Here is a 27,521-nt window from a genome sequence, read left to right as displayed (position 1 = left end):
AGTTTTCCAGAAATGAATTCACAGATGAAATTGGCTCACACAGTGTCCAATGCAGTGAATGAAAAGGCGACATCAGAAGATGCCAGGGATAAAGAACGTGTGTTTAAAACTTCCAGAGAGAAAAAGCAAAACAAAACCCCTATCGTCTGTTTGTGCTGCTGAAACGATACCTGAGACTGAGTGGTCTACAGAGAACTGAGGTTTATTGCTTACAGTTTGGAGGTTCGGAATTCCAAGATTGAGGGTCACATGTTTGCCCAGAGCCTTTGTGTAGTGTCACCTCGTGGGGAGAGGTGGAAGAGCCGGAGGTGGAACTCAGAGCCCCAAGCCCTTTCAGAATCACATTAATCCATTTGGAGGGCAGAGCCTCCCCCATCCCTAAGCACCGCCCACCAGGCCTCACCTCCAGCCCTACCCCTAAGCACCGCCCACCAGGCCCCACCAGCCCCACCCCTAAGCACCGCCCACCAGGCCCCACCTCCAGCCCCACCCCTAAGCACCGCCCACCAGGCCCCACCTCCAGCCCCACCCCTGAGCACCGCCCACCAGGCCCCACCTCCAGCCCCACCCCTAAGCACCGCCCACCAGGCCCCACCTCCAGCCCCACCCCTGAGCACCGCCCACCAGGCCCCACCTCCATCCCCACCCCTAAGCACCGCCCACCAGGCCCCACCTCCATCCCCACCCCTAAGCACCGCCCACCAGGCCCCACCTCCAGCCCCACCCCTAAGCACCGCCCACCAGGCCCCACCTCCAGCCCCACCCATAAGCACCGCCCACCAGGCCCCACCTCCAGCCCCACCCATAAGCACCGCCCACCAGGCCCCACCTCCATCCACACCCCTAAGCACCGCCCACCAGGCCCCACCTCCAGCCCCACCCCTAAGCACCGCCCACCAGGCCCCACCTCCAGCCCCACCCATAAGCACCGCCCACCAGGCCCCACCTCCAGCCCCACCCATAAGCACCGCCCACCAGGCCCCACCTCCAGCCCCACCCCTAAGCACCGCCCACCAGGCCCCACCTCCAGCCCCACCCCCAAGCACCGCCCACCAGGCCCCACCTCCATCCACACCCCTAAGCACCGCCCACCAGGCCCCACCTCCAGCCCCGCCCACCAGGCCCCACCTCCAGCCTCACCCCAATCACCGCCCACCAGGCCCCACCTCCAGCCCCACCACCAATCACCGCCCGCCAGGCCCCACTTCCTAGCGCTGCAGCACTGGGTGTTCCTTTTCCGGCACATGCTTTTTGGGGACACATTCAGAGCATAGCACCAGGTCCTCTACAGTGTACTGAGAACCAGAATATGAATTCCAACTTGGAAACTAGAAGAAGGTCTTCAAAACGTGTTCAGAAAAGGATTTCCAGAGTAGACCTCAGCATCAGTTAACCCATCAATCCTGTGAGAATAGAATGAGAATATTTTCTCATGTGTGAGTTCTGAAAAAGTTACTTCCCAAGCACCCCCTTCAGGAAGTTCTGAGGAGGTCGAGTGTGAGGAGAGAGGAAGGGTCTAAGGATGTGGAGAGAGTGGGCAACGGGTGTCAGGACCACCGTGTGTGGCTGTGCCGGCAGTGGGGAGTCAGAGATGAGACTTTGTCCCTTGTCAGGAATCGCTTGGAGCCTCCCAGGGAGGCCCAGGGCTCTTCCCCAGCAGTGTGTCACTGGGGGGCCACCTCTGCCACCCGTCTTGCCTCCGGCCCATGTTGGGTCTTCCACATTCCAAACAGGCTGCACCTGGCTTCAGTGTGAACAACTGGAGTGACAGCGCCTTGCCCGAGACTGGTGGAGGGGTGCCTGCTGCCGGCAGTCCTGAGACACACGTGTTCGTGGTGCCTGCCCACGCTTTTCATTCTCCCTGTTCTACGTGCAGTGACAGCGCCTTGCCCGAGACTGGTGGAGGGGTGCCTGCTGCCGGCAGTCCTGAGACACGTGTTGGTGGTACGTGCCCACGCTTCTCATTCTCCCTGTTCTGCGTGCAGTGTCTACTTGTTAAAGACTTTTTGAGGGGAAACCATTTCCCTTTGAGGGAAAACCAGTTTACTTCTTAAAACGGAGGTAAATTCAACCCAAGCCCTGTGTTCCATCCTGAAGAGAGTTCTAATGATGGAGTGAGTTGTCCTGACTGTGGTACCAGCCACCTAGGAGCCCACCTGATGGGGGTGGCCACAGCCCCCCAGCCTGTCTCCACAGCTCTCGCCTTGTTTGTGCCTCAGCAGCTTCTGCTTGAATTGGAGAAGCTGGGCATTTTCTCTGTAGGCCTTTTCACTCTTCCCGAAATTAAAAGTTTTTTTTCTTCTGATTGTAGTGATGATGTATTTTGACATGGAAAATTCCAACAATTCATAGAAATATAAAGAAAGTAAAATACACAGGCTTATCCCTAAAGCTCTGGAGGTATGTACCTTCCAGCTGTCACCAGGCAAGCCTGGCTCTGGCCACCCAAGTGCCCTCACAGCCCTGGCTCTGACTTCCCAGGTCCCCTGCAGCCCTGGCTTTGACTTCTTGGGTCCTCTGCTGCCCTGGCGCTAACCGCCTGGTACCCTCATAGCCCTGGCTCTGACCTCTTGGGTCCCCTGCAGCCTTGGCGCTGACCTCCAGGTCCCTGCCTGCTGGGCTCTTCTCCCTCTTTGATGACTGCGTAGCCAGACTTGCTGAAGAGGCCCTGTGAGTGTGTTAGGCAGTTTCCAGCATTTTCTTTCATGAGCAATGCTGCTTTCAGGTTTATTATTCGTAGTCATTCAGAGTTTGAATACTTGAGATAAATTTGCATTTTACATTCTCAACGTTCTGAGGAGCTTCTCTGCCAGGGGTGCCTAGCACTGGCTGCCATTGGAAGGTCTTGTCTTCAGTTGCTTCTAAATTAGAGAAGTTGATCTTCTTATGGTTTTTGACCATTTGTGTAATTTTCTGCCTGTGGATGGTTTTTTCTTTGTCATCCCCAGATGGGGAGGGGATGATGGTCATTTTGCTCTTACTGGTTTGCAGACATTCGTATTTGTATATGAGGAGCTTATTCACTCAAACGCTTTCAGTTCCACCTGCTAGCACTGCCCCTGTTCTCAGCCCCCAGGACAGAGCAGAAAATCCCTGCTGTGCTCCCGCTCCTGCTCCCGTTGGACTGATAGGACCCAGCAAGACACAGAGCAGATGGCATTGCTGGTTGAGGTGGAGGCTGGGGTCTCCTAGGTGACATTGGGCAAAGGCTGGCAGGAATGACGTTGGGGGTGGGAGGAACACTCTACGGGCTCCTGGGGCTGAGGACTCCGGGGCAAGGCTGGCCTGAGGGGGCGTGTACCTGACCCTGAGAGGGAGAGGCAGGCCCTGGTGACTTGGTTTGAGGAGGGTTCTCTGACTGAGGCCCGAGGCTGGATCAGGGCTGGCTGGGTGGCCAGTGCAGAGGCTGCGTGGAACTCTCTGTGCATGAGGGACTGGGCTGCCAGGCCACCTTGCCCTGCCGGGGGGACAGCTGTTGCACCCCTCTGTTCCCAAGGGTGCCCGGTGCCGTGTCCCCTCCCTGCGCAGCCTCGGCCATGGACCCCCACTTGAGGAATCTGAAGTATGGGCGGTGGCACCTCCCACTCTAGTTTTCCCTCTTGCCTTGTGCCTGTCACCCTTGGAATGTGGGGTACTCCTACATATGACGCATTTTCTCCAGTTTCAAAGACGAAAACAGCATTTCCAATTAGAGGGGAATGTGCCCCTGCAGGAGCAGCCCACCTGCCTGCCCGGTGCCTTTTTCCCCTGGGAGTGGGCTTCCAGGTCTTCAGTTGCCTTCCTCTCAGCCTTCTGGAGCCCACCCTGTAACCCCCTTTACCAGACACCTCGGGCCAGAGCCCTGCCCCAGGTGCACCCCACACCCAGCGTCCACAGCAGGACAGGGAGGATGGTGTTTGTTTGAACTATCACCTCAGGGGGGTCTGTGCAGTGACGTTTGACCACACCCTTTGCAGTGTAGCCGGTGTGTGCCCAGAAAGCTGCCCTGCCCACCCAGAGCCACCTGCACGCACATCAGGAGTGCCCGTTCTCCCGCAGGCCTATGGTGGGTGGCTTTGCTGAGTTCTGTGAAGGGGAGGGCAGGGCACCAGTCACCTCTATGCATCTCTCGGGGTTGTGTCCGTCTCTGGAGACTCCCCCACCGTTCCAGAGCACAGAGGGGAGGGCAGGGCACCAGTCACTTCCATGCATCTCTTGGGGTTGTGTCCGTCTCTGGAGACTCCCCCACCGTTCCAGAGCACAGAGGGGAGGGCAGGGCACCAGTCACTTCCATGCATCTCTTGGGGTTGTGTCCGTCTTTGGAGACCCCCCACCGTTCCAGAGCACAGGGGCACGTTTCCATTTCTTTCTGGCATTTTTCTAAGGAAAAGCTGTTTCTTGACTGATCTCAGTATTTTTTGGGGAAAAAAATACTGACAAAAACATTGATTTTCAGTTTTTCTGTTTGAGTCCCTGCAGGCCAGATGGCCATGGCAGGACCTGGGGTCTGACCCGTGACCGAGAGGGTCCCCACACCCAGGGGTCCTCAGGGGTCGGCGAGTGGGCACTTCGGGCTGACTTCTCACTAGCTCCCGGGGGCCATGGGGTGGGGGTTGTGCTCTCACAGGCCACTGCTCCTCCCTTGTGGGGCTCCCAGCTTCCTTCCTGTGGGACTCAGGGACTCAGCCTGGACTAAATTTTGCAGCCAAGGTTTTTATACCACCCAGAGAAGGGTGGGGTGGCCTGGCAGGGCTCCACCACCCTGTTCTCAGGCAGCCTGGGCCCTGGCTGCCTGTGCTCAGCGCCTGCTGGGCTTGGTAAAGCTGGGAGTGGGGAGAGCGCAGAGTGACAGAGAGGCAGGGTCTCACCTGTCCCCTGGCTTTTCTGAGCCTGTGAGCTCCTGAGGGATCATGAGCGCTCTTGTTTGTTTTAACTGTCAGTCCACGCCCCTCCGCCTTGCCGTGAGCAGGTGAGTGTGGGGGCTCCTCCGCTTTTTTCAGTGGCATGATAGATGGGGGCCCTTAAGTCCTGCTACCTGTCCCCCAGCCCAGGGATTTTCCTGGATGAGCGAAACGCGGGCTTCAGGAGGGAGAGGGGTCAGAGATCCCTGGAGGCCCCTGCCCTCCCGCAACCAGTGGTTGGCTGGGGGCCAGGAGAATGACTAGGCAGGCTCAGGCTCCAGTAGCCACTTTAGTTGTTCAGAGTTTGGCTTGACTTGAACTTGAAATGGACAGTTTTGGAGGTGCAGTGGTACATTACTCTGCCTTCTAAATTTATACTGAAATCTTGGCCCCCGGCCCTCCTGCTGATGGCTTCAGGCAGTTCTTTCTGCGTGACCTTCACCTGGCTCCTGGCTTCCTGGCAGTCTGTGATCACCCTCACCCCAGGAGGACACTTGACCCCCAGCCCGGCCGCCCGTGTCTTCCTTCCTGGATGTCCCCGGGCCCACGGACTGCGCTGTGCTTCGAAGGCATACTGTCTGAGGGTACGAGGCCTGTGGCGCTGCCTGGGACTTCTTTCAGGGCTAGGATGACCCTGGCTTGCTTCAACCCATCTCTGCATGCTGGCAGCACCACAGCCTGTCCATGCCCATGGACGTTGGCACCTCCAGGTCAGCTGTGGAAGAGAGGCCCATTGCACTAGGAAGAGAGGCTATCACTGTCTCCTGCTGGCGTGGCGTGGAAGAAAGCTGTTGTGTTTTGGGCATTTTCCTCCTTTGTGCAAGGCTTGTTGGCCAGCTTGCTAGGAGCAGGGATGGGTTTAGGGTAGACTTGATGGCACTTTCTCCTCCTCTGCCGACTGGGCTGTGGGCCCCCTTGGGAAAAGGAGATGAGCCAGAGTAGGATGGGTTTGTGCTTTGCTCTGGGCTGGGCACGTAGGAATAAGCTCTTTCCCCTTCCACACACTGTTCTCCTCTCTTGGGGGACAGTTACGTGTGACGGAATGACCTTGGCTGCTGTGTGAGGGGAACTGCGGGGCTTAGGGGGCCCTGTCCGCCCCTGCACCAGTGGCTCTCCATGCAGAAACCTGCCCCATCCACACATCCCCTCCTAGTCCAGACTGCATCTTCCTCATGGTCTGTGGTCTCCTTTTGATTGGTGTTGCCGATGGACGCGTGTGTCCTGAGCAGTCTCTCCCCAACTCCAGCATGGGTTTTACTTGCTTGGCAACTCCAGTTTTCCCTGCCTCTGACGTTTTCCCTGCCTCTGACGTTTTCCCTGCCTCTGACGTTTTCCTGCCTCTGATGCGCAGTATGGAGGCTCCTGGTGGGGGTTGACTACTGTGACGTCCAAGGCTCCATGCAGCGCTCCTGACTGTCCGAAGTCACAGAGCAGCTTTTCTCAGGTGGCTTCTGAGACGTTTCTCTTTTTTTTCTCTCTTTTTTGAGATGGCGTCTCACTCTGTCACCCAGGCTGGAGTGCAGTGGCACGATCTCGGCTCACTGCAACCTCCACCCCCCAGGTTTAAGCAATTCTCCTGCCTCAGCCTCCCGAGTAGCTGGGACTACAGGCGCCCACCACTATGCCTGGCTAATTTTTTGTATTTTTAGTAGCAGATGGGGTTTCACTGTGTTAGCCAGGATGGTCTCGATCTCCTGACCTTGTGATCTGCCCTCCTTGGCCTCCCAGAGTGCTGGGATTACAGGCGTGAGCCACCGTACCCAGTTGGGTGGCTCCTGAGATGTTTCTATCACCAGGAGTAGCGACTTCTCATATTGCAGGGGATGAGCCTGGTGTATCACCGACCTTGCCTCCTGGGACTATCTGAAGCTGCTGGGCCGACCTTGCCTCCTGGGACTATCTGAAGCTGCTGGGCTTCTGGGTGTGGTCCCCCGTGGGTGTGTTCACTGGGGGTTGTGGCTGGGCGTGGGGTTGAGGACCCCGGGCCCCAGGCCCTAAGGATGGTTTGCCCCCCCAGGTGGCCCTGGGCCTTCCCCATTCCTGACGTGTGGCTTTCCTTCCTTCCATCTTGAAAACAGGTACAGCTTCTGTGATTGTGAAATCCTTCATTTAAAAGCAACTGAGGCCAGGCATGGTGGCTCACACCTGTTATCCCAGCACTTCGGGATGCCGAGGCGGGAGGATTGCTTGAGCCCAGGAGTTGGAGACCAGCCCAGGCAACATAACTAGACCTTGTCTCTACAGAAAAAAAAAAAGAAATTAAAAATTAACTGGGTGTGATGGCTCACGCCTGTAATCCCAGCACTTTGGGAGGCTGAGATGATAGGATCACTTGAGTGCAGGAGGTGCGGGCTGCAGTGTGACCTGTGATCGCACAACTGCACTCCAGCCTGGATGACAGTGAGACCGTCTCAAAAAATAAACAGCAAAAAACAATTGGGAACTATGCAGTGAGCACACAGTAAGCACCATTTAGCAAAAATAAAGCATCATGAGCACAGCAGCCCTCTGCTTTAGAAACATTGTCGAATGTTTCATTTTCGGATGTTAGGTGTGAAGCGCACACACACAGGAAAGCATGCGGTGAACCCGCACCAGCCCGTGTTATGTCGTGGGAAAACCAGCAGCCCCCGGGGTCCCTGCACCCGGCCCGTGAGCTCGATGTCAGTGGAGTCACGAACCGTTCCCCGCCACGTTTGCTGTCTCCGTTCACCGTCATACCTGCGGGGTTCACCCATGGTGATGTGTGGGCCCGTCCTGCACATCAGGAGTCCAGGGTTTCTCCTCGGGCTGTAGATTCTGTGTGTGTGTCTGGCCAACTTTCTAGAGGTGTGATTTATATCCAGTAAAATTCACCAATTTAAAGCGTGTGTTTTGTTGTATGTGTAGGTTATACGCAATACCGCGTACGCTTCGGTGTGCTCTGACAAGTGCATGTAGCCTCATACGCACCCCACGGTCACGATGCACGATGCTTGAAGGCCCCACGTGCCCCTTTGGAGCCAACCCCTTGATGCGCCCTCAGCAACCATGGGACGCTTCCAGCGCTGTCATTTGGGTTTTGCTGGAATTTCACGTAAATGCAGTCAGAGTTCCTGCTTTGTTTGTGTCTGCTTCTTCCACTTAGCTAGATGCTCTGAGATCCATCCGTGTGTGTGTGTCAGAAACTTGTTCCTTGCTGTGTGGATAAGATACAGTCTGCTTGTTCCTTCACCGGTTTGTGGCTGTTTAGGTCGTCTCCAGTGCTGGAGGCACGTGCTCAGTCAGGGCTGTCTACAAGGCTGTCTTCTGCTCTTGACCTGCAGAATTGCCGGGTCCCACGGGAGGCATGTGTGTGACGTGGGACAGTCTCCTGAAAGTGGCTGTGGCCTTTCTGCCCCCCAGCGGTGTGTGAAGGCTCCAGTTTGCCCACCACCTCTTGAGCCCTTATGGTTGCCGTAGGTTCCTGCCATCCTGGTGGGTGTGGCGGGCTCGGACGGTGGCCGTGACTCGCATGCCGCGCTTGGTGGTCCTAGCTGGTCCTGTGTCTCTGGGGGAACATCTGTTAGAATCTTCTCTGTTTTTCCCTAGATTAGATGCCATCTTATTGTTGAGTTTTGTGAGTTCTTTATTGTGGACTTAGTGCCTTACCAGCTGTGTGCCTTACCAGCTGTGCGATTTGCAAATGTTTTCTTCTGGTCTGTGGCTTGTCTTTGTTTAGTGGTGGCCACTGAAGTACAGGTGTTTTCATTTTGCAGTGCTGCTTGTGAGTGCGTCTGTCTGCACTGTGTCCTAGTGGCTGACTTCCACATGTAGGGTCCCATGTATTTGCTTTGCTGTTCCTGGGCTGAATCTTCACTTCCTCGGTTTGTCTAGGGCTGGCCCCTGGGGGGCTGGGTGTCAACATTTGAGTTTATTTCTGTCTTTACTGGTGGGACAGCAGGCATGAACAAGGTGGGGCAGGAGACAAGTTCTGGTACCAGCCCATGCCCCAGGTCTGAAAATCTTGAGTGTCCAACACTTGGGGGCTGGATTTGGGCTTCATGGGCCCTGCCACTGGCTTGTTCATCCTCCTGGGGCCTGGAAGTGCAGTGATGGAGACGCTCCAGGCTGCCCCGGGGCCAAGCTGCTGTCTGGAGCCTGGGTGGGCAGTCCTCTCGTGTGTGGGATCAGGCCTTGCCCCGTGGCTTGGAGATGTTACTGCGTCTTGTGCCAGTTTTACAAAAATGAGAGGAAAGCGGACAAACGGTGGATAGGTCCTCGAGCCTGATGGTGGGGCCCTCCCCACAGCTGGGAGAGCAGTAGGGGCCTAGACTGCTGTGCGGATGAGACCCCGTTGAGAACACGTCCCCATGCTGGAGGCGCCCTCGGAGCCCTTTGAACGTTGCGTTGGGAAGCTCCCGGGGAAGGGGACAGTGTGAAGGTACAGCTTGAGCTCACCAGAAACACCTCTGGGTCCCCACCCCGGTGCCAGGATGGGTGTAAGTGCTGGGGTGTGGCCGTGAAGGAAGCAGGTGAAGCCCTGGTTTCCTGACGTCACCATCTGGTGGTGGCGATGGGGGCAGGGTGGAAAGTAGACGGAGTCTGTGCCAGGTGGGAGGATGGGGCCTGCTGTGAGCAGCAGGAGTGAGGCCGGGAGGTTGAGGGTGCAGGGGGAGGAGGCACCTGACCAGCGAGGGGGTGTGCAGACCCTAGAAGATGCTTGGAGGGAGAGTGGAGGAGCCAGGGTCCGGCCTATAGTGGGTTTGAGTTTGTGCACCTGTGGCTTGCTCAGGGGCCTAGGGGACCGAGAGGAATGGGGGTCACAAGCTGGGGGTTGGGGGCAGGGAAGGAGCAAGAAAGAAGGGAGAACAGTTGCCAGACAACCAGTTACTCACACGCACATGCACGGATACACAGATACACTCACACTGGCAGAGGTACACACAGGTACACAGAGACACACACAATTTCCATGGGAGCCTGAATGGAGCGGGGCTGATTCAGGGGGCAGCTCTGTTAGGATTGTTCTTTGTAAGAACAGTTATGAACTTGGGTAGATGAAGTGCTGGAAAATCTCTTTGTCCACTCAGCTGGAGGCAGGTTTGTGTCTGTATGTGTGTATAGGTGGCTGCCGTGTGCCATGCGACCAGGGCTGGGGAGCTTTTTTATCATGCATTTTCCCATGTGTAAAATGGGTGTGGAAATAACCTGCTCTGCTCCTCTTGCAGCGTTAGGAGGCTCCATCCAGATACTCGGCGCGAGGGTGCGGCGTGCGTCCTAGAGACTGTGTTCCATTGGGCTCCCTCTGCAGTTGCCAGCCAGTACAGGTGTTTTTTTTTTTTTTTTTTTTTTTTTTTTTTTTTTTTTTGAGACAGACTCTTGCTCTGTCGCCCAGGCTGGAGTGCAGTGGCGTGATCTCAGCTCACCGCAAGCTCCACCTCCTGGATTCAAGCAATTCTCCTGCCTCAGCCTCCTGAGTAGCTGGGACTACAGGTGCCCGCCACCACGCCTGGCTAATTTTTGTATTTTTAGTAGAGACGGGGTTTCACCATATTGGCCAGGCTGGTCTTGAACTCCTGACCTTGTGATCCACCTGCCTCAGCCTCCCAAAGTGTTGGGATTACAGGTGTGAGCCACCGCGCCCAGCTGGATTTTTTTTTAAACCTTCTCTACGCCTGCCGCTACAGAGGTTGTATTCCGGGACGCTAGCGAGGCTTGGAACCTCCAGCGTTACTTTTCAGTGTTTGTACAGGGTCTGTTTTCTAGATCTGAAAACGGCGTTGGCGGTGCCAGGACCCTGTGTGAACACCCTGTGGAGCTTGCATCCTTATCAGTAAAATGGGCGGGGGCAGATCTGGGGGCTGCCAGTGGAGGAACTTGAGGGATTCTGAAGCCTGGTTATTCAGAGCCGGCTGGAGCGCTGTTCTTGGACTGGCTGTTCTCAGAACCCAGCTGCTCCCTTCTGTGGGCAGGCCCTGTAAGAGCCCCCCGATCCCCTTCAGATCAACCTTCAGCTTGATGTGAGTGTGGTTCCTTTCTGGGTAGTGTTGCCCATCCCTACCTTGGGGTCTGCTTGCTTCAAAAGCCATTTTTGTGGGTCTTGGAACCAAGTTCAAAGGCAGTGTATTTGTTTCCTAAAATGCACACTTGTGTTTCCTTTATCATTTATTTACTTAGACAGTCAGGGTCTCATGCTGTCACCCAGGCTGGAGTGCAGGGGCGCAATCAGAGCTCACTGTTGCCTTGAGCTCCTGGCCCCAAGCCGTTCTCCCGCCTGAGCTTCTCAAGTAGCTGGGGCCACAGGTACACCATGCCAGATAATGTTGAAGATTTCTTTGAGTGGGGGTCTCCTTATGTTGCCCAGGCTGGTCTCAAACTTCTGACCTCAAGTGATCCTCTCACCAAGGCCTCCCGAAGTGTTGGGCTGGGTGGCTAAATTTGTTTTTTCTGCAGCAGGACCATGCTTTAGAGGGAGGCAGCCTTGATTTCCAATCAAATGACTCCTTAGTAGCGGAGGGTCTGGTGAGGCTGTGGCGTCTGCTCCGGCTCTGCCCTGCAGAGGCCTATTGGCTGAATTTGGGGTGCCTGGGACGCACATGCCAATGTTCATGCGGCACCCGGCACTTAGAAGGTTCTCCATGAACGAGGCTCTTTCCCTTCCCTTGCACGTTGTTCCACGGTTCGCCTAGAGTCTTCTGACAAAGCCGGCCATTTGGCGTCTGTGCCCATGTGGTCCCCTTCCCCTCAGTTCACCCTCAGGTGACTGCTGGGCTTGCTCTGTGGTCGGGAGAGCAGGTCCCCAGCCTAGCCTAGGCGCTCTGTGCCGCAGATGTCTTGTGACACAGCTACTGCAGAAGCCCTGGGGGTCTTCTGGGAGTCCGAGAGTGCCCTGCCCTGGTTGTCTTGGATTTGCGTGAGTGCAGACACAGCGTGGGTTTCTCCCCGCTCGCTGCAGCCTCCACCTCGAGTTCTCTGGCTGGCTGAGTCTACTCTGAAGGGAGCTGTGGGGGAAGAATTCACACACGGGGCTCTCCTGTCACCTGGGGTTTTTCAGTGCCAGTTGTTTGACAGTCTTAGCTTCTGGAGCAGCTGAAAGTGTAGCATGGGTGCCAGTAGCCGCCAGCCGTGCGGGCCGCCCAGTGGGCGGGTGCTGTGAGACCTTCCATGGACGAGGCCCTGGTGGCCCCAGAAAACTGCCTCCTGAGTCCAGACCTCCTTTCTCGCCCTCCCAGGGCTGACATCCCCCTTGGTGCAGCTGTCGTTGTGATTTTCGACCTCATGGGCCATTTCTCAGCTATAAATTGTGTAAGCTACTGAGAAAGGGTGGGATACTGTCTGGAGTGCAGCCGAAGGCTGCCCCCTCCCACCTCCTTGCCCCTGCCAGTCTCCTCCCTGTTCTAGGAGCGCCCTGCTCCCATCACGGCTGGGGCAGGAGGCAAGCCTGGAGGGACGGGAAGAGCCGCAGATCTGACACTCGCTGCCTAGCTGGCCGCCCTGCCACGGGCCCTTTTCAACCGTACCAGATCCCACGTTCAACAGACAGGGCACGTGACTGGCTCTCCCCCAGTCCCTTCCCTTGGCGCAGGTGCCACAAGTCCCGAGGTCCGCTCCCCCCAGATGCTGCCATGGCCAGTGTTGGGGCTATGGTTCACTTCTAGTTGAGTGCTCGTTTAGTGCTGGCGTCCGCCCTGGTGTGAGTGACTGAGCCCTGGCAAGCGCCGGGCCAGAGTGTTTCACGCAGACGTCACACCTGACTGGAGGGCGTCAGTGCCGCTGAGGATCCTCTGGCACCCTGGGTGTTGGCATCGCCCTGGATGTCACTGTGCAACTGCAGGGCATGGGCATGGACTGAGAAACATGAGTGAGAGGGGAGACAGGTTTCATTCGCTTGCCCTCCGCTCACCCATCACCTCTCTGCTTTGAGAAACATGAGTGAGGGGAGACAGGTTTCATTCGCTTGCCCTCCACTCACCCGTCACCTCTCTGCTTTGAGGGTTGCTTCCTTGCTCTGATGCTGACTTGGCATTTCTTCTATTCATTTAACAAATATTGACTGCCTGTTGTCCCCCTGTTCCGGGTGCCAGGAGTACAGTGGACACAAGACTCCTGCCCTTAGAGGCCTTACATTGTAACAGGAGTGCTGGACAGATGTGCCTGTCTGTCGCGGACTGAGGAGCGCCAGGTAGGGCGGCCAGAGACGTAGGAAATGAATGGCTGACCAGAACATGGGATGTCTGAGGAGGAGCGCTCCGGCCACAGCAAAGGGCAGGTGGCTGGCCCCACAGCGCGGACATGCTGGGTGCCCAGGCCGCAGAGGAGACTCGAGGGACTAGAGTGAGGGGCGGTGGGGAGAGCACAGAGGCGGCGTGGGGAGCACTCAGGCTCATTCGCTGCACGGCGCAGGAGCCGTGAGGGGCTTTGAGCAGCTGGGGGTGGGGTCAGAGCTGACTTGCCGAGATCACACTCACAGTCATGTGGAGAGTGGATTGGAGGGTGGGGGCACAAGGGGGCCTGCCTGAGACCATGGTAGTGACACAGGAGGCCTGCGGAGGTGTGTGGGTAGGGGACGTGGGGGGAAGAGTCACCTCCAGGCGTGGTTTGTGGGCAGAGCCGTGAGGACCTGCTGATGGATGGAGGTGGGGTCTGAGGGGGTCTAGGGAGGACTCCTGCATTCCTCTGAGGCAGTGGGAGGATGGAGCAAGTCTCCCTGGAGTTGTGGAGGACACCCAAGGAGCCAGTTCTGGGGGGAATGCCCCAAGTCTGAGATGCCCATTAGTCTAAAGCAGGACAATGGGCAGGCACTGGGCCAGGAGCCCAGCAAGGAGCTGCTTTTCTTTTATACCTTTACTGCAGTCTGCTTGACATACAGCGAACCACCTGTGTTTAAAGGGTGCAGGTTGACAAGTGTGGACATGTGCATGTGTACCCCTGAAGCCACGGCCACAGCCAGGGAGAGAGGAACACACCCATCGCCCCGGGGTTCCGGTTTCCTCCTGCCTTTCTGGGACAGTTCTCTCCCCACTTCCTAGCTCCCAACCACTGACAAGCTTCCGTCGTTGTGGTCACACCTTTAGTTTCCTGGAATTTCCCGTGAACGGAATCACAGTGTGAACCTGATGTTCACCTGGCCTCTGTCACTCAGCACACTTGCTGTAGGAGTCTTCCGTGTTCCACGTGTTTCCCAGGCCACTCCTGTCTGTGGCTGAGGCACACTTTGTGGATGCGGAGGCCACGGCGTGTTGCCTCCCCACGGTGGGCGTGCAGGTCCTCTCCTTTCTGACCAGCACACTTGCAGCTGCCGTAAACATTTGTGTGCGGCCTCAGTAGAAACGTGTGCTTTCCATGAAGTAGCTGCGAGTGTGGTGCCCGGGCCGTAGGTGGGCATAGGCTTGATGCTTGTAGAAGCTGCCCAATGGCATTCTAAAGCAGTTCCAGTGCCACCATTTCGCATCCCCACCAGCAGCCTCAGAGCCCTGCTTCTAGGTGCGGTGGCGGGCACGTGGCATGCCCATCCCGTGGTCATCCCGCAGGCATGTGGCATGCTCATCTGTGGTCGTCCCACGGGCACGTGGCCTGGCCGTCCCGTGGTTGCAGCCATCCCTTGTGTGGCTGCAGCATCCTGTGCTTGTGTTTGGCATTTCGCGGATGGCCAGTGATGTTGAGCATCTTTTCGTGTGCTTCATTTGGCTAATCATCTCTCTTCTTTGAAGTTTCTGTTCAGTCTTTTGCCCATTTTTTATTGGGTGACTTGCCTTCTTGTTACTGAGTCGTAAGAGGTCATTATCTGCTTTAGATAGAAGTCCTTTATCAGATCTGTGTGTTTGAAAGATATTTTCCAGCCTGTGGCTTGTCCTCGTTAGGTGGCCGGAGCTCAGGCATGGGCTGTTCATTTTCAGTCCTCTTCTGCTCTGTTTTCCTCTGCGGAGTTGCCGCTGCTGTGTCTTTGAGTTCAACCACCTTGGCTTTGCAGCGGCCCACATGGTGCTCACCTCAGACATCCTCATGCCCACATCTAGAAGTCCAGTTTGGATTTTAAGAAAAATCTTCTTTCTCTCTGTTTACCACGTCTCATGTTTCTTCTGGCTTTCTAGATGGATGGGATAGAGTTAGCATGACTTAAAATGTCGTTTACTGATTCTGCCATTCGACCATTTACGGGACTTTTCCTGTGGTTCGATTTGACTCCAAGGAAGGGATTATTTTCCTTTCTTCCTTGAACTTGTGATCTTTGGTTAGAAGTAAAACATTGTGAACTCTTGTTTTGTGCTGCATGCACACATGCACATGCATACACACACACGTGCACACACAGAGTTTTGTGAGCTAGCAGTGCTGTGCCTGCACCCTTGCTGAGAAGAGCTCGCATCCTCGAGCCACACCTGACTGTCGAGCTCTTCCATTGTGGTCCCGTAGTGCCCCTACCACGGCTGCAATGCTGGGATGGAGCATAAATCGCTCAGCTCAGGTAGCTCTGCTGTTTGGAGGAGCTGGGAGAACCGGTGGAAAGCTGCCGTTAGGAAAAAGACTGGTTGGGGTGTTCATGGGGCAGCATCTCTCTGGAGAAATTCTGTGCGTTTCTTTGATAGAGGTTGGATTCATGGACTGATTTTAAAAGAAGGGTAAGTGATTTTGGTGGGTACACGTGTTCAAAGCCATGTGTTCAGGCTCACACCCAACTCAGTTGTAATTTTCCCTCATCACCCAGATGATTTGGAAGGAAATTCGGAACATGTTTCATCCGTGACTGTTCTCTGTATGTCTATAAAGAGAGGGATTCTTTTCCTTAAACATAAGATGTCTCCTTATCATACCAAAAGTAGTGCTTTCTTCGTAACATTGAGTATCCAGCCTTTATGTTTCTCTAGTGTCTCATGACTTGTATTTAGAGAGTTGAATGTGGATTCAAATAAGGCCCATGCATTGCACTTGGAAGACAGATTGTGAAACTCTCTTAACTTTATATTTTGAAATCCTTATAAATTCCTAAGAAGTTGCAAAAATAGCACAAATTCCAGGGCCGCCCTCAGCTAGCCCCTACAGGAACAGCACCTTAGGCGACATTGGACCAGAGGTGACGGCTCGATGCCGAGTGGTCTGCAGGCTGCAGGCTCCGCCCCATGTGTCTGGATCCACTCTGCCCTTCCTGTTTGGTTTTTCCGTCCACTTACTTTGTTAATGGAGCCTGCCTGCTCTTCCTGTGGTGTCTCCCAGGGTCTGAATTTTGCTAATTGCATGCTGTGGTATTGTTTAGCATGTTCTTTTGTATTTCCTATAAATTGGCAGCTACATTTAGACCTTGATCGCATTCATGTTCTTCTTCTTTGGAGGCCAGTTGGCTCCGCTGGTGGCTGTGTTCTTCCAGAGGAGGTGCGTAATATCTGGTTGTGTTTTTGTGGTGTTTGCAGCTACTGCTGACCTCTGCCTAGAACCTTCCTCTCCATATAAGGCCAATAATCCCATCCCGAGGACCCCACCCTATTTCATGACTTCATCTAACCCTAATTACCTCCAATGGCGCCATCCCCAAATAGCATCACAGCACTGGGGGTACAGGCTTCAACCTGTGAGTTCGCGGGAATTCTGTCGATGACAATAGCCTTCTGATTTAAAGTGTTACTGGCATCTAATGGAAATACAATTTTCTTTCCTTTGTATGCAAACTTACCTTTTATCAAAGGACTTTCTGTTTGTCATAAGTCTAGTAATATTAGTAGAACACCTTGGTGTGGGTTGGTCTGAGATGACATGTGCGTTTTCCTGCGTAGTTGCAAGTCTTTTTTTCCTTTAATTTTATCTGCCGCTTTCTCTTATATGCTTTCTCTCTTTCCTCCTTTGTAGAAACTTAGTTTTTCAGAATTGACATATAATTTACAAACAGTGAAATGCACGGATCTCAAGTATACAGTTAGGTGAGTTTTGATGAATATGAATTCCCCTGTAGCCCACACCCCTGTCAAGATGCAAAATGTTTCCATCTTCCCGGAAAACATCACCACGTGCCTTCCCAGTCAGCCCTTGCTGTTTGCCTGCCACCTCCCTCCCAATAGGCAACCGCTGTTCTGATTTGTTTTCATCAGAGACTGATTGAGCCTTTTCTAGAACATCGGATACATGGAATCAAATGGTCCCTGCTCTTGTCTCTGGCGTTTTTCCCCAGTATCACATCTGTGGGGCTTAGCTGTGTGTTGCATCTTAGTGGTGGTTTTATGCTTTGGGTTGCTGAGTGGTGTTCTGTTGTGTGAATATACTGTCGTTTGTTGAGCTGTTCTTCTGTTCGTGGACTTTGGGTTGTTTTCAGTGTCTGGCTATTGTGAACACTGCTGCTATAAACGTTCTTATAGGAGCCTTTATGTGGATGTATGTTTTTGTTTCTCTTGGGTCAGTACTTAGCCACGGAATTATGGAATCCTACATACACATTTAACTTTCTAAGAAACTGCCAGCCCTTTTCCTCAGTAGTTGTGTCTTTTTCCTCAGTAGTTCCTAGCCCCATCAGTAGCGCGTCAGTCTCCTGGTTCCTGCCTCCTCCATGCCTTGGGTGTTCTCAGTCTGTGCAGGTTTAGCCATTCTGGAGGGCGTGGCACTTGCTCTTGTACTTAGTGGCCATTATTTGTCTTCCTATGTAAAATGTCTGTTCTAGTCCTTTGCCCTTCTTAAACATTGAGCTGTCTCTTTTATTGTTGAACTGTAGACCTGCTTTCTGTAGTTTAGCTAGAAGTCTTTTGTTGGATATATGCCATCCGTGGTTTGCCTATTCATTTTTCTTAACAGTATATTGAATAGAAGTGTGTGTATGATTTAATTTTGATGAAATATGTTTTGTCACTTTTTGGTTAGTGCTTTTTGCATTCTAGGAAATCGTTGCCTACTTTGAGCTTGGCACAGATACTCTCCCATGTTTTATTGTAGAAGCATTGTAGTTTTGCTTTTATGTCTGCATTTCTGATCCATCTTGGTGTGAGGTAGGGATTGAAGGTTTTTTTTTCTTCAGAGATACTCAGTTTTCTCAGAACTATTTATTTAAAACATTTTCCTTTCCCCGTTAGATTGATTTCCCACCTTTGTTGAAGTCTAGTTGACCATGTAAGTGTAGGGCTAGTTTTGAACACTATTCTATTTATGTTTATATTGGTGTTTATATCGGTGTTTAATACTGTAGCTTTAAGGTAAGTCTTGAAATTCGTGTGAGTCCTGCTACTTGGGTCTTCTTTTGCAAGAATGGTTGGATCCTTCAAAATCCTTTTGCATTTCCACGTGCATTTAAGAATCCTCTTGTTAGGCCAGGCGCAGTGGCTCACGCCTGTAATCCCAGCACTTTGGGAGGCTAAGGCGGTCAGATCACCTGAGGTCAAGAGTTTGAGACCAGCCTGGCCAACATGGTGAAACCCCGTCTCTACTAAAAATACCAAAAATTAGCCGGGCATGGTGGTGGGTGCCTGTAATCCCAGCTACTCAGGAGGCTGAGACAGGAGAATCACTTGAACCTGGGCAGCAGAGGTTGCAGTGAGCCAAGATCAGTCACATCACTGCACTCTAGCCTGAGCAAGAACAGCGAAACTCTGTCTCAAAACAAACAAATAAGAATCTTCTTGCTAATTTCTTTTTAAAATAAGAAATTATTCTGGGATTTTGATAGGATTGTATTGAATTAAGAAAATTGACTTCTTAAGAATATTGAGTTTTCTAATCCATGGCCATGATAAATTTTTTCACGTGTTTAGGTCTTTAATTTTTCTCAGCATTGTTTTGTGAGAGGTTTTGTACGTTTGTGTTAAGTTTATTCCTAAATTTAAAAATTATATTGTAAATAGCAGTTTTATAAATTGTATTTTCCATTTATTTGTTGCTATTGTATAGGAATAAAATTAATTTTCTATATTGACCTTGTGCCCTGTGATGCCACTAAACTTACTTATTAGTTCTAGCAGACTTGCCAGTTTCCTTAGACTTTTCTGTTTACATAACCGCGTTACCTGCCAACAAGATGACCTTTTCCATTCCAGTATTTATGCCTTGTGCACCTTTTTGTTGCCTCATTACAGTGGCCTCATTGTGCCACTGGTGTAAGAGTGGCACCGAATAAGAGTGGTGAGAGTGAGAAATGCTCAGAGCCCCTGCCTGGTTCCTGATTTTAGGGGGAAAATCTTTACTCCATCAGCAGCGTTTGATGTTAGCTCTAGATTTTTTTATAGATGTCCTTTCTCAGCTGAGTGTGGTCCCTTCTGTTCCTGGTTTGCTGAGAGTTTGCACGTGTGTTTTGCCATGTGCTATGTCTGCATCTACTTGAGATGGCCATATTTTTTTCTCCTTTCTTTAATGTGGTGAATGACATTGATTTTCAAGTGTTAGCTGAGCTTACGTTACTGGGTGAATCTCTCTTGGCTATGCTGTATTATCCTTTCAATGGATTGTTGAATTAGTTTGTTCCTATTTTCTTACGGAGTTTTGTATCCACGTTCATGAAGGATATGGGGCTGTAATTTCCCTTTTCTCGGAGAGCCGTGTCTCACTTTGGCAGCAGCGTTATGCTGGTCCTCCTCCGCTATTTTCTGAAAGAGTGTGTGTGGTCAGTATCATTTCTTATTTATATCCTCGGTAGAGTTCATCCGTAAGTCAGCTGCACCCGCCATTTCCTTGTAGAAAGGTTTTTAATTATAAATTCAGATTTTCCACTTCTTCGTATGTCCGTTTTGGTAGCTTGTGTTTGTGAAAAATTTGTCTGTTTCATCCACATTTTCTCTTGGCATTTAGTTCCTTGCAGTGCCTTGTTACCCGCTTAATATCTGTAGGATCTGTAGGAGTGTCCTTTTCATTTCCGATCTTCCTTTCTTGGCTTTCTGTTTCTTTTCTGCTTAGTCTGCTTGGGAAATTGATCAGTTTTTGTTGTTGTTGTTGTTGTTGTTGTTTTGAAGTTTTCCAGGCTAACTTTGTGTTTAATTCTTCATTATTTGCCTATTTTTCATTTGGTAGATTTCTGTTTTTTCCTTCCACTTTGCATTTAGTATGCACTTCCTTTTTCTAGCTTCTTAAGGTGGATGTATGAATCACTCATTTTAAGCCTTCTCTCCTAATATGAACATTTATAGTTATAAATTTCTTCCTTAGCCCTGCTTTAACTGCATTCTACATATTTTAATAAGTGATGTTTTTATTGTAATCTTCTCATTAGCACTGTTTGATGTTAATTTTATCTCATAAAAATTTCACTTTGGATGTATTCTTCAGTTCCAGGAATTTTTGTTTATTCTTTTGTGAAGTTTGCGATTTTTTGAGAGCCCTAATTGCTTTGTTTATTATGTCCAACCTTTCCTCTAAATCTTTGAATATATTGGCCGGGCATAGTGGCTCACGCCTGTAATCCCAGCACTTTGAGAGGCCAAGGCGGACAGATTACTTTAGGTGAGGAGTTTGAGACCAGCATAGCCAACATAGTGAAACCATCTCTACAAAAATACAAAAATTAGCTGGGCTTGGTGGCGTTCGCCTGTAATCCCAGCTGCTCTGGAGGCTGAGGCAGGAGAATCACTTGGGAGACTGAGGTTGCAGTGAGCTGAGATTGCACCACTGCACCCCAGCCTGGGCAATAGAGGAGACTGTCTAAGTAAATAAATAAATCGTTGAATATATTTATTTCATTCTTTTAAAGTCTTTGCTACTTTCATTATCTTTGTTATCTCTTGGCCTGTTTCTGTTCACTTATTTTTCCTGGTTATGAGTTACCTTTTTCTGCTTCATTCTATCTAGTGATTTTTTTGTAGGCTAGGTGTTGTGGTGCGGGCTGGGTGTTGTGGTGCGGGCTGGGTGTTGTGGTGCGGGCTGGGTGTTGTGGTGCGGGCTGGGTGTTGTGGTGCGGACTAGGTGTTGTGGTGGCGGTGTTGTTGAAAGTCTCAGTTCTGTTTTCCTCCCTTAAAGAGCAGTGTGGTTTGTTCTGGCAGGCAGTTAATTTGCTGTTGGTTAACTAGGACCCATCTGAGGCTTGTTTTTAAGCTTTGTTATGCCAGGTCCAGAGAGCCCCTCACTCTGGGCTATTGTAGCCCAGTCCCCATGGCACAGCCATTGTGGAATCTCTGTTGAATTTGTTCACCCAAGGTGTCTCCAGTCTGGGTGTGGGAACATGTCTGTCTCCTGCTCTGTGTGACCTCCAGAACCTCTCTTCCTCATGCTTCCCGGAGCTGTTCTCTGCCGGGCCTTGCGGATGTTCTCTCTGACACCCTCAGCTGTTTGTCCAGAGGCTTCCTTGGATCGCTGATGATGTTTTTGGAGTCCCTTCTCTGTGCAGCTCCATCCTGACTGCATCCTCATCCTGCAGGTTTCAACAGCTCAGCAGCTTGAGACTTCCATCCCTGCCACCTCAGCTTCTCCAGACTGCAGGCCCCGTGCGGCTTCACCGTCCCACCTACAGCCTGGGAGGCTCCCACGCACTGCTTGTGCGCAGGGGCCACCATCCTGCACGGCGGTATCGGGGGTCTGAAGCCAGGAGCTTCATATAGTCTACCCAGTTTGTAGTTGTTGACAGTGGAGGTGAGGTCCAGTTTCAGTTACTCTGTCACGAGTGGAAGCAGAAATCTCTTTCCTTTATTGTTTTAAGAAATTCTTCCTTCCTATCTTCTACTTGGACATCGTGGTGGTTTTGTATTCTTTCTAATTTAGATGTCATTTCAAAAATGGTTCATCCTCTCATTCCTGATTCTTATTTTGCCTCTTTTTTCAAATATTTTTCTTTTCTTTCTTTCTTTTTTGTTTTTTTGTTTTTTTGAGACGAAGTCTCGCTCTTGTCCCTCAGGCTGGAGTGCAATGGCGCAATCTTGGCTCACTGCAACTTCTGTCTCCAAGGTTCAAGCGATTCTCCTGCCTCAGCCTCCCAAGTAGCTGGGATTACAAGCGCCCGCCACCACGCCTGGCTAATTTTTGTATTTTTAGTAGAGACGGAGTTCCACCATGTTGGCCAGACTGGTCTTGAACTCCTGACCTCCACCTGCCTCGGCCTCCCAAAGTGCTGGGATTACAGGTGTGAGCCACAGTGCCCAGCCTCAAATATTTTCTTAAATCTCGTTGTTTACCGGTCTTATTGGGTTATAGTCTTCATCTGTGTTGTGTGTCTTCGTCTGTGTTGTGTGTCTTTGTGTTATGTGTGTGTCTTCGTCTGTGTTGTGTGTCTTCATCTGTTGTGTGTCTTCGTCTGTGTTGTGTCTTCGTCTGTGTTGTGTCTTTGTGTTGTGTGTCTTCGTATGTGTTCTCTGTCTTTGTGTTATGTGTGTGTCTTCGTCTGTGTTGTGTCTTCGTCTGTGTTGTGTCTTCGTCTGTGTTGTGTGTGTCGTCTGTTGTGTGTCTTCGTCTGTGTTGTGTGTCTTCGTCTGTGTTATGTGTGTGTCATCTGTTGTGTGTCTTCGTCTGTGTTGTGTGTCTCCCTCTGTGTTGTGTGTGTGTCTTTGTGTTGTCTGTCTTGGTCTGTGTTACATGTGTGTCTTTCTGGGATATTTTAATTGGCAGTGGGGGTGTTACTCTCCTCTTTATTCTTTTTGATTTTCACTAGACACAACCGTGAAACTTTTTTGCGCTTGCTTTTAAGTGACCCCACTTTCCCTGTGTCTTTGTGAGGGTGCCGGGGCATTGCTTTGCTGCTTCCGTAGCATTTGAGCTCCTCTTCTGTTGTTTTCACAAAGTGATTGAAAACACGAAGCTCTCCAGGAGTCTCCTTGTTGGAGAGGAGGCTACAGATGCGCAGGTGTGGTTGTCTGGCCAGTGTGGTCGAGGCAGTGATGGCTGCAGGGGTGGGCTGGAGACCTCAGGGGGAACCCCTGCTTAGCTTAGTGTAGGTACAAATGTCACCACATAGGTGGACATTGAGGCGTCTGAGTGCATGTGTGTACACATGTGTGCCTCCGTGTTCGTCCAGATGAGAGGGCCTGGAAGCAGTGACACCCACTAGCAGTGAGCCCACCCAGTGCTCTGATCTTAGTGTTTTGTTTTTCATTTGTGTAGACCCAGGCTGGAGTGCAGTGGTGTAGTCACAGCTCACCGCAGCCTCCAGCCTCCTGGGCTCAAGCGAGCCTCCCACCGCAGCTCCTCGGTAGCTGAAACAACAGGCACGTGCCACCATGCCCAGATAACTTAAAAAAATTGTTTTAGGGATGAGGATCTTATCTTGCTGTGTTGCCCAGGCTGATCTCAAACTCCTGGCCTCAAGTGACTCACTTACCTGGGGGCCTGTCAAAGTGCTCTTGAGATTCCAGATGTGAATCAGCGTGCCTGGCTGGGTCTCAGTGTTTAATTCATTCACTCCTTTTCTGTGGCAGGGTCTCGCTCTGTCACCCAGGCCGGAGTGTAGTGGTGTGATTCACGGCAGCCTCCACCTCCTGGGCTCAAGTGATCCTCCTGCCTCAGCCTCCCATGTAGCTGGGAACACAGACACTCACCACCAAGCCTGGCTCATTTGTACATTTTTTGTCAAGATGGGGTCTCACTTTATTGCCCAGACTGGTCTCAAACTCTTGGGCTCAAGTGATGGTCCCTTCTTGGTCTCCCAAAATACTGGAATTACAGGCATGAGCCACCATGCCTGGCCAGTTTTTAATATTCTCCAATGAAAAAGAACCAGGGCTCCTTGGAGAAGGGGCTGATTCCCGGGCCAGGGCAGGGAATGCAGGAGGAACCTGGAGTGCCCTACAGTGCCAGGAAGTCAGGACGTGCCCCAGAATGAAAAGTCTGTTGATGGGGGTGCGTCAGGGGACCCAGCAGCCGACGGCAGGAGCTCCCCAGGGCCAAGGATGGACAGTGTGATTCGCAAAACAAAGCAGTGTTGTGTTCTAGCTCAGAGTGCAGCCTCCATAGCCGTGACTTCATCCCAATATAAACAAATGGCTGAATAAATAAACGAGTGACTGAGAAGAGGCCGCTCGCTGTCTGGTGCAGAACTTCCAGTAATTCCCGTAGCTCCCCCTCCTGTCAGGGTGGTAAAGGGTGGTCCCTGCCCCTTCAGGGTGGCTGCGTGCAGCAGTGTCCTTCGAGAGTGCAGTGCGGGACGGGAGTACGAGAGCATCTTTGCATGGGGAGACCTGACAGTCACAGCCTCAGCCAGGAGGTAGGGCAGCACCTCCCGCGACAAGCCGCGCTGACAGGACGGGCCTTGGTACGGGGCGACGAGAGGGACGTTTCCCTCTGTGCTCTTCCTCCCCACACCCACAGCCCAGCCTCATCATGAGGAGAGCAGCACGTGGATCCAGTCAGGTGTGGACCTTGCTGCGTCCATATGGATTCGTTCATTGTTAACGGACAGGCCATCCTAGTGTAAGGGTTAGCAATAGGAAGAGTGAGTGTGGGGCTGTGGGGATTCTGTTTGCAGCTTCTTTGTAAATCTAACACTTTTCTAAAAACTAAAAGCTTATTAAAGGTAAAATAACTTCCGACACAGACACATGACTCGTGCCCCCGCCCCATCCCGCCTTGGTTCCGACTGCTCCCCACTGCGTGGTGCCTCTGCCCTGCTCCTGTGCTCTCTGTTCCTGGCCCTGGCTGTGCCCGGAAGGTGCTTTTGCTCTTCCTTTTCTGGGATGGCGGGGTCAGGCCACACCGGCACCTGTCACTGGCCTGCGGGCCTCTGTGGCAGCTCCCCGTGGAGTCTGCAGGGCCTGCTCTGGGTCTGTTCCTCTTCCCAGCGTGGTGTCTGTAGCTCAGTGTCTATGGGTTCCGGCTGGCCCCCCCTCCCTCCACACCCCCTAAGTTTTGATCAGTAGGAATACCTGCTCCCTGCACGTGTGCCCCAGTGAACACACACAGAAGAATGTGGACATTCCTCCACATGCCAGCCCAGCCCTCTCAGGACAGTGGCATAAGCCACAGAGCTGCCATGTGCTGACCAGACCCACTGGGCACATTTGATGTGCTCTGCCCACCCTACCCGGCACCTTGTCCTGTTTCCCTTCCCCCATGCCACCCTCACCACTGCCTTGCCTCGTTTTCTGGCTTCTTGTGCCCAAAGCTTCCACCATCCCCAGCGTGCCTTGTGTTGTGCCCTCCAGTCCCCAGCAGCTCATTCTCCCTCTCATGGGCCTCTGCATGGCCTCCTCTGTCCAGGTCATGCCTCCCGAGAGTGGGCAGGTCTGCGTCGTGCACCTTCTGGTCCCAGCCCTGCTACTCACAGGGGCCTCCCCACACCCGGAGCCCGCTCTTCCTGTGGCTCCCTTTGCTGCTTGGGTGATCTGCCAGCACCTGTGTCCCTACTGTTGGTGGAGCCCCTGAGGGCAGACTGGCAGCCGTGAGCATGGTGCCTGGGTGTGTGTGGCACCACAGGGCTGTGGGATGGCCTTGTCAGGGCAGAGGAAGGCCCATGGGCACGTGGACATCCTGAGCCTCACCGGGCTGTTCGTTCTGTAGAGACGAGTTCCGCACTGCTCAGAGCGTGGCTTAGGGACTGGCCTAGTGGGGAAAATGAAACTGCAGCCTCTTGGGCCTGCTGCTGCTGCTGCTGCTTAGGGAGGGGGGGCTGGCCTGGGGCCATCCTCCTCCGCCGTGGCTCCTGGAGAGTGTGTCTGTGCTGGTCGTCTCCCCGTGCGCCCAGGCTGTGTGTGTGCACGCAGTCGAGACACCACAGCTCCCATGGTGGCTGGTGTTGATAGGGGTGAGCCCTGGCTGCTTTCCTGATGGCTGTGTGCTCCCCGCAGCAGCCGGTGCCGCGGGCTGTGTCCTGACTCCTGCAGGGCTTCACACCGACAGAGGTGCTGGGACAGCTTCTGAGGGGCAGTGGCTGGAGATGCTGGGGTCTCTTGATTGGCAGGAAGCACAGGAAGTACGGCTCCCATGTGGGTGGGTGGGGCTCCCGATGAGCCCGTGTTGTCGGGGGCTGTCACTGCCAGTGGGGTCCACACTGACTCAGGACGAGGAGACAACATTGTCCTCTCAGGTGTTTGCATTTTTGGGACATGACGGTCTTCTGTGTGCAGACCAGCCAGAAGGAAGGCCAGGGCCATGCCCCTCCATGTGCCCCCATGGGGAGCTGCTCTGGGCATTTCTGTTGGGCAGGGTGCCCTGTGGCCCTGGCTGGCCGCAGCCTCAGCCCAGCACCGTCCAGGCACCCCAGAAGCTGGTTGGCCCCTTCTCTCTCCAGGGCCATCCAGTGGGAGAGCCACTTTGAGTGCCTCCAGCTGTGTACACACTGCAGGGCAGGGCGGCCCATCTTGTCTGTCTGTCCCCAGCCCGAGCAGTGACTGGGCTGGGCTGGGCTGGACAAGGGTGAGGGGGTGCCATCAACCTGGAGCTCATCAGCAGAGCTGCTGCCTGTGTTCAGAAGGGCTTTCCTGGGGGCTTGGCACCAGAGGACCTTGAGGTGGACCCTGGGACCTCTCTGATGGGTCCTTCTTGCAGGCCGAGGACGGCCCTGTCCCTTCCCTTCTGGTCCCACCCCCACCGCCTTTTCTGACAGCCATGCCACTTTGGAAAGGCCGATTCAGATGCTCCCTTATTTAACCAGCCTTGGCCGGCCCTTGCCTCTGGAAAGGGAGCAGCTGTTTGTCTCTGCCAGGCGTCCCATTGGTCAGGGAGTGAGGGTGGAGGGCCGAGAGAGGCTGCAGGGCCCGGCAGCAGGCACTTGTGAGTGCTGGCCAGCCGGCACCCCGCCCCACCTCCCCGTCCCACCTCCCCTCCTCACCTCCCCTCCTCACCTCCCCTCCCAACCTCCCCATCGCCCACATCATGCTGGGAGACCACTGCAGTCTCCCTGAAGACCAAGCCCTGCCCAGTCAGTCCCCGCAAACCGGACTCTGCTGCAAAATGGTGCTTCAGGCTGTCAGCAAAATGCTCAGGTAACACCTGCCGGCCTGACCGGGGGAGGGGTGTGTAGGACATCTGTCTGTCTGTCCTGTTCTTGCCCCCAGGACGTCAGGCTGGGGAGGCAGCGGACTGTGTCCATGGCTGCCCTCCCCGTGTGGCCAGCGGCTGTGCAGCGAGCTGTGCTGGGCAACCGGCATGCTGTCCAGGGCAGAGGCAGCTGTGCAGTCCCGGGCCAGCCTGGCGGGTTTGCTCTGGAGCCCTGCCGAGTCGAGCTTTACTTAGCCGTCTGCACTTCCTGTTGCTCTGTGGGAGAGGAGCAGGGCTTGGTGTCCTCGGCCTTCGGGGCTGACCCATCTTGCCAGCACAGGAGCCTGCCGTGTCCGCCCGCAGCCCGCAGGGTGTGGTGCCTCCGCCACCAGCAGGTGTGCCTGTCTTTGTCCCAGCCCTCGGCTGTTTGTGCCCTGGGCAGGGGCTTCAGCCACTCAGGCAGAGGTGACCTGGAGCCTGTCCTTGTGTGGCCTTGTCCGGCCTTGTCCAGAGAAGTGGCATGGGGCTCCTGGGCGCCTGGTTTTGTGCTGGCTGCCATAGGGATGTTGCCGGAAAATCCATTTTTGACACTTTTCTTACCTGTACTTTCTCTGACCTGCTGCAGGGGTGCCTCCCTGCCTACACCACTCAGCTGGGTGTGTGCATGGGTGTGTGTGGGAATGTGCACCCCTGTGTGGGAGCGTGCACCTGTGTGTGTGGGGATATGCACCTACCTATGTGTGGGCATGAGGGGCCAGGGGAGTGGGGCAGGCACAGCCAGCTGCAGCAGTGGGCGTGTCCTCCCCGGTGGGGTTGCCTGGTGGGGGTGTGAGGCAAGCGTGGCCTGCTGGACGTGCCCTCCAGGGGCGGGGGCTGTGGCACGCGTCT

General features: G+C 53.5%; 1 protein-coding gene across 5 annotated transcripts in view; it reads left to right on the top strand.

Moving 5' to 3' along the window:
- The window catches only part of MOB2 (MOB kinase activator 2), a 73,761-nt gene that overhangs the window by 28,156 nt on the left and 18,084 nt on the right, over positions 1-27,521 (top strand). Inside the window, exon 1 of one of the 5 annotated variants that reach the window (XM_007999786.3) lies at positions 25,576-25,643. The exons of 3 other annotated variants lie outside the window; for them this stretch is intronic. In XM_007999786.3, the coding sequence (XP_007997977.2) occupies positions 25,591-25,643 (53 nt within the window). In that variant the 5' untranslated portion in view covers positions 25,576-25,590. Of the gene's footprint in view, positions 1-25,575; positions 25,644-26,513; positions 26,639-27,521 lie in introns of those variants that run through there. One more of the 5 variants, XM_007999843.3, reaches the window with a different exon arrangement.

The sequence above is a fragment of the Chlorocebus sabaeus genome, chromosome 1, assembly GCF_047675955.1.
Source record: "Chlorocebus sabaeus isolate Y175 chromosome 1, mChlSab1.0.hap1, whole genome shotgun sequence".
Classification (NCBI taxonomy): Eukaryota; Metazoa; Chordata; class Mammalia; order Primates; family Cercopithecidae; genus Chlorocebus; species Chlorocebus sabaeus.
The sequence above is the reverse complement of the archived record's forward strand: the minus strand, read 5'-3'. Positions and strand labels throughout refer to the sequence as shown.